This window comes from Rhipicephalus microplus, unplaced genomic scaffold, assembly GCF_043290135.1.
Source record: "Rhipicephalus microplus isolate Deutch F79 unplaced genomic scaffold, USDA_Rmic scaffold_47, whole genome shotgun sequence".
NCBI lineage: Eukaryota > Metazoa > Arthropoda > Arachnida > Ixodida > Ixodidae > Rhipicephalus > Rhipicephalus microplus.
The window spans coordinates 3,071,253-3,077,181 of NW_027464620.1; the positions used below are offsets into that span (position 1 = coordinate 3,071,253).

The following is a 5,929-nucleotide window of genomic DNA, read 5'->3' on the forward strand; positions in this document are numbered from 1 at the left end:
ATTCGTGACCAAGAAGGAGGTTTTGTAATGGGTTGGAGCATTGGACGACCCACTCGCTATGCTATTCGAATTGTGTGACGCCTGGTTGTTCTTTTCCTGTTATAAAACACTTAAAGTCATATTATCGCGATTTCTTTCCCAACATCAAGCCTACCTAAGGCAAATTTGTGGACGAGTCTGAAGCACCGGTGTGGCTCAGTGGTATAATGCTGATCTGGAACGCAGTGGACCCGGGTGTGAGTTCCACTTTGTTCCCACATGTCTTTCGTGTTCTTTATTGGAGTTTTCTTTCATGTTTCGTGCGATAGTGGTTACGAACACTGGCGGCGGCGGCGGCCAACTAAAGCGCCGCGCGCTACCTGTGGTGTGATCTCATAACTGCTTTAGCTGTAAAAAAAAAAGCAAGTGATGAGAGCTTCAGTTCTCACGAACTGTAGAAATGCGATGGCAAAGAAGTGGGAGTGAGTTGAAAGGTCCTGTCTTAAAAAGGCCCGGCGACGCTTTTTCGTCTGCATTCTGCAACACCGGAGTTCGTGCAGTGCTGAATGTTGAGACGAATGCCAAAACAAATAATCGAAATCGAAACACGGCAACGCAAGTTATTGCCCTTAAACTTTTAAACACCAGCAGACGAGGAGAACAAACGTTGCGTTTCGCATTTCACTTTCCCACTGAGGTCAAAGGCCACTTCCTATCACCGCGCGCGGTGAGGAAAGTATTGATCTATACTAGAATACTCGCCTCCTGATGGCCGTTGTGCAGCGCTCCTAAGTTGAAAATGTGAAAAAATGTTTTCACACTTTTTTTTATTCAAAAACAGAAAGTTGCATCTGATGTGGTATTTTGTATCTAATGAAGTATAATCAGTGCGTTTACAATTTTTAGCGCACAGTGGTAGGGCCTATATTGGGACCGTATGTCCGAGTTTTTCGTGCAGTCATGAATTAGGTCACGTGTTGCACTCTAACCAATCAAAACGCACGGCCGATGTTGTCACACCCATCTAATGAAGCATGACTACTGATTACGAATATAGCCGCTGTGTGTCACTCTATAGTCTGATAAGAGTGTGGCTTTTTTTATTATTGTAAAATGATAACAGCTTTAGGTTCGACGTTCAACTCAGGCAACAATATCAGTGCATTTCACAGTTCGATAAGACGCGATGAAAACAACACGATTAATTTGTGCCCCTAGGCCTGACTAACGTGGGCGTCGAACGCACATTGTATACATCACACCCGCTGTTTAATACTAATGGTTTACTCCACTATTTCTCTATGCATGCAAGAACAACGCTGGCACTGTTAGCCAGCGCAACGTCTCATAGTAATGACACATATCTTGATTTCAGTTGTTCAACTGCCTGGTTTTCATTCTGACTAGCACGATCTCGAGCCCTCCTGTAAAATCTCGTATATTTACGCCGGTCTGTGGAGGGGACTTCTGCACTAGAATAAATTACACCTGCCTGCTGAGCCCGTCTACTACTATATGACGTCATAATTTTCTCAAAGAATGTGCTTCTTGAATTTCTTGAATTGACACCATTTTGTTGGTAAGGATCTACGAAACTGTATTGGACATATATGTCCTCGGGGCCTCTGCACGAAAGGTTCTGGTAGCATGCGTCTTAGGCTGCATGCAATTTACGGTAATGCACAAAATGCCAACTTTTAATGTTCTCGTGTGCCTTTCTTTCTAAAGCGAAGGCCCCAAATGCTTCATGATACACTGCAGACCTTGGCAACCTCTAGGTGAGGTTCAAAAACGCATGTAACCTCGTAAATGAATTACATTATTAAAACAATTCTTAATTACTCATCTCATGTTGTGGGTATTTTCTATGTGCGAGAACCATAATTATGATTTTCTTTGTCTTTTCCTGTGTGAGTTCTAAAAAAAGAAGAGACATGAAAAAATTGGTTTGGTGGAAAAACGTTTGTGATTTCTTTTTACAACATCTGCATTCGTTCGATGCTTTACCGTTCATTCCAATAGCCATCCCACACATGAACTTCAATATTCGTTTTAGTTCATGGTAATCGACTTCTATGGGACAAGCGTCCAAATGTGATGAAGACGAAGTGAAAACATTATGGCTACTCGCAGCTGGGGTTTTTCGTCTGGGCACAGGCAGGGCCCGTCGTGCCGATGTCCTCAACGTCCGCGTGAACATTCGGCAAACGTGACGCCATGACAAGTCGCCGTACTTCCTTGCGCTCACTGTGAGTAAATTGAACGGCCATGCAGCCTCCTCTTGTGGGAACTACTTTAGGTGGCGGGTATTGTGAAGGTATTGCAAAGTGTATTGCGAAGCTATAGTGTAATCAGCGACAAGGAAGCTGAAAAGTTCCGAAAGCGGAAAAGTTTTTTCTCCGTGATTTTAGATTAACTTTATAAACTAGCTCAAGCACTGCTTTTTCGGATGTTTCGTTAAATAGTCATGTTTTAAAAACGTTTCCAGCTACAAACACAGTTCTGACAGCGGCAGCAACAAACTGTATTCATGCGTCAAGTGACTGAATAACTTCGTGTTCAATGAGTAATACAGTACTAACGTACCTCCGATGTAATGGTTAGACTGACCACTCTGACCAATTTAAATGCGTTGGATGCTGATCAAACCGGTCTGAAACTTGCAGTACGCTGAGTTTGGTACACGAATCGTTGTGACACGAATAGTGGCGCATTAAAATAAATTTGTGCAGAATAAAGGAGACGCCTTTAGGTTTAGAAGCACTGTAGCCAATTTATGTAGAACGTGCAAAGCTTTGATCGATTGACTGAATCATTTATTCATTGATTGATTCTTATCACCCAATTGCCAAATATGGCCAAAGAATGGCAGAAACATCACATGAGTTTGCATGCCACCTCATGCGATGTGTAAAACAGCACTGTGTGTGTTCATCTTTCCCAAGTATTCAGTCGCGCTGTTTGAACTTTGCAAGAAAGGGGGATGTTAAATCACTGCAGAAAGGCACGGCACAAAATCACTCACTCTACTTTTGCATAAAGTACACGCTAGGGTTACAATGACTGGTTAGGCAAGCATTGAATATACAAATCACTCTGAAGAGAAAGTACATTCTACGTGGTTATTTTGAATTATTTAGGCACACGAACAAACCAAAGATAGTGACCGGCTTTATTGATTATCATATGGGGAAAGCAAGACACTTGCTCGAACTCGAAACCCCCCAATTATGCACTTTCTTTGTATTCTTTTATATTGTTCATCCCTTCGTCATGTATTTTTTTGCATGATACTGAGGAGTACTCAGATTATACAGCTCGAAATTACCATATTATAGGTACGGATACAAAACTCACGTGCAAGTGGGTATCAAATTTATCATTAATGAGACACGTGTCCTAGCCAGGGGTTCACTTCATCTGGAGCAACAAAAATCAATTCATATAGCTAGCCCACATCTTCTCCATTAGCCTACAGTAGCTGCCGATCCATCGTCAATATTTTGACCTAATGAATTCTGCGACGTTTTCGTGCGTGTTCTGCGCACTACAGATACGGCTTTGAAACGTGAAGTTTGCTGCATATGATATGAGTAACCTTCTAAGAAAGGTTGGGAAATTTTCTAAATAGAGATTTTTATGGAAGACCCAGGTAGCAGATAAACGGGATCGTATACATTAGAAACATTACGCCATGCTTAAGGAGTATCAAAGGAGCATTGACATGTATTTAGTGTGTGTGTAGTTGAGACTGATACCAATTTTTTTTAAGCAGTGGAATAAAAACGCTTCTGTGAGGGGGCGGGAGAGCAAGCCGGAGGGCCGTCCATTTTAATTTAGGCTAAAACGAGGCCACTCCAAACGCGAAATATCGGCTTCCGATAATTTCACTTCGTTAATGGCAATCGTTTGCACATCACCCAAATGTCACATAAAATAATAAGTTCTAAGTATTTCTCAGAGTGAAGGGCTTGACATGCTGTAAATAGAGAGGCACGCACATTCACTTGGTGCTGCTATGGCGCAATTGAGAGCTTTTCTAATGAGAGAGGGGCAGCTGCGAAGTTAGTATAAGTCAAGATATTGTTGAAATTGTGTATCTATATATCCCTCTCAGATAGGCAGCTCACTAAAAGTATAATTACGGAAATGGCGTATGCGGAACTCGACTGCCTGAATGCGAAAAGAGCTCGACAAGAATACGGATTCGTACCAAGTGATACCATCACAACGACGTCTAGCTACAACAACTATCGTCTTGTGTCAGCGATAGACGCTGATGGTTCATTTGGCGGGCTTCGAAGCACAACTAACTTGTAGGCTTAAAAAAACAAATACAAAATTTGATAGAAAGGTATTCCTCAAGTTTGTGCAGCACGCGCTTGAGGTCACTGAGAAGCAATTTTTTTCCCTGGAATTTTAACAATTACTGGAAACGCAACCAGCAACAACAAAAAAAACTGAATAATTTTCGAGTCATTTTTTGCTGCTGAAGCTCAGTTTTGATTCCACTTTTCAGAAGGTAATTTTGCTGACTATATGTTTCAACACATGCGTCACCAAATATTTTCTCTACAAGATGCCAGGCCTTTTTTAAATGGCGAAAAATTCGCCGTCATTCAGCTGCCGATGAACAGTACATAAACAGAGAAAAGTCGTAAAATAATGCGTATCCCCAAATTAGTTGCTGTTGGTAGGAGTGCAGTTTTCAGCGAGATCGCTAATACATTCACAAACGCTTAGTGCACCAATTGCTAAAATTTAGAAAGCAGCAACACAGCTGCCTAAAACAATATCACTGATCTATTCTCGCAGCAGTACTGTTACTGCATTTGTCTTGACTCATCCCTTGATGCAAACGCGTTGTTTTGTTTGACCATTTTGTCTCCCGCAGAACGCAGCATGCAGGATCCGCTCAAGGCGCAATACGGCATCTCGCAGACGAGTCGGTTGGTACTTGCCATCGCATTTTTGTGCTTCGCAGCGGGCGGCACCTTCGCAGTGATTGGCGTGGCGTCACAGAGGCACTACCGAACTCTAGCCGGATTGTGCGCGATGGCCCTGGGCGCTGGCATCTACACCGCCTCCATCATGTTCACCAACGTCACCGGGCCGCCGTCTGGATTTGACCTCAAGGACTTTGAATCGCTCGTAAAGATCAAGCCGGCCAAATTTCAGCCTAACAGACGCTCTAAGTTCGCACTCATACTCGCCTTCTTCCTCTTCGTCGGTGGTAGCGTCATGGTAGTGCTGGGCTTCAATTTCGACATCGTGTACTTGTGGATACCTGGCTACTCTATGTCAGTGATCGCTTTCATTGGCTACACGGCCATCATTTTGTACGGACCGATGACCATCAAACCGGGAGCCATCGTAGTGGCATTCCCTGACGACGCCGCGCCGAATAGTAAGAAGACGGTGCTGACGGCGGCTTACACGCGGGGTGCTGCGAGAACCGCTACGGAGATCAGGGCTATGCGGACCAGAGGGGTCGCGTCGGTGGATGGTTCTGAATACGACGACGCGGAGGCGCGGGGCTTCTATGGATTTAAGAAGTACGAGCATTGCGCGCGAGGCTACACGCCTGCGGAACCACGCTATTAAACGTGAACTAAGAAAAAAAAAAGTGGTGATCAAGGTGCTCAAGTCCCCTGTTTGTGAGTCGTGCCCTTGGCCGAGGCACGCCGAGATCCACACAAAGCTAAACGCGCACTCGTCGAACAGAGATGATGTGCTTGTTCGTCCAATGCTTGCAAAGATCTCCTGAGTGCATGCATCGTTTGCACTTGGCTACAAATATGCCACTGCCGGGATGCCACACTTTGCGTGCAGGAGAAGGCCCATGCGCTCCGAAAGGCTGCACCCGGAAAGAATCACCAAAGGGAACGTGTTGTGACCTGCTCAATTTGAACGTTATCTCTCAGAAACAAGACCTTTATTGCATATATAT

The 5,929-nt window shown here is 44.0% G+C and overlaps 1 protein-coding gene across 1 annotated transcript; it reads left to right on the top strand.

The window, feature by feature from the left end:
* The first annotated feature begins 2,101 nt into the window (after nucleotides 1–2,101).
* On the top strand, nucleotides 2,102–5,583 carry LOC142788202 (uncharacterized). Its single transcript, XM_075884773.1, has 2 exons — nucleotides 2,102–2,228; nucleotides 4,874–5,583. The coding sequence occupies exon 2, from the start codon at nucleotides 4,882–4,884 to the stop codon at nucleotides 5,581–5,583; it is 702 nt and encodes a 233-aa protein (XP_075740888.1). The 5' UTR covers nucleotides 2,102–2,228; nucleotides 4,874–4,881.
* The last annotated feature ends 346 nt before the right edge of the window (nucleotides 5,584–5,929 follow it).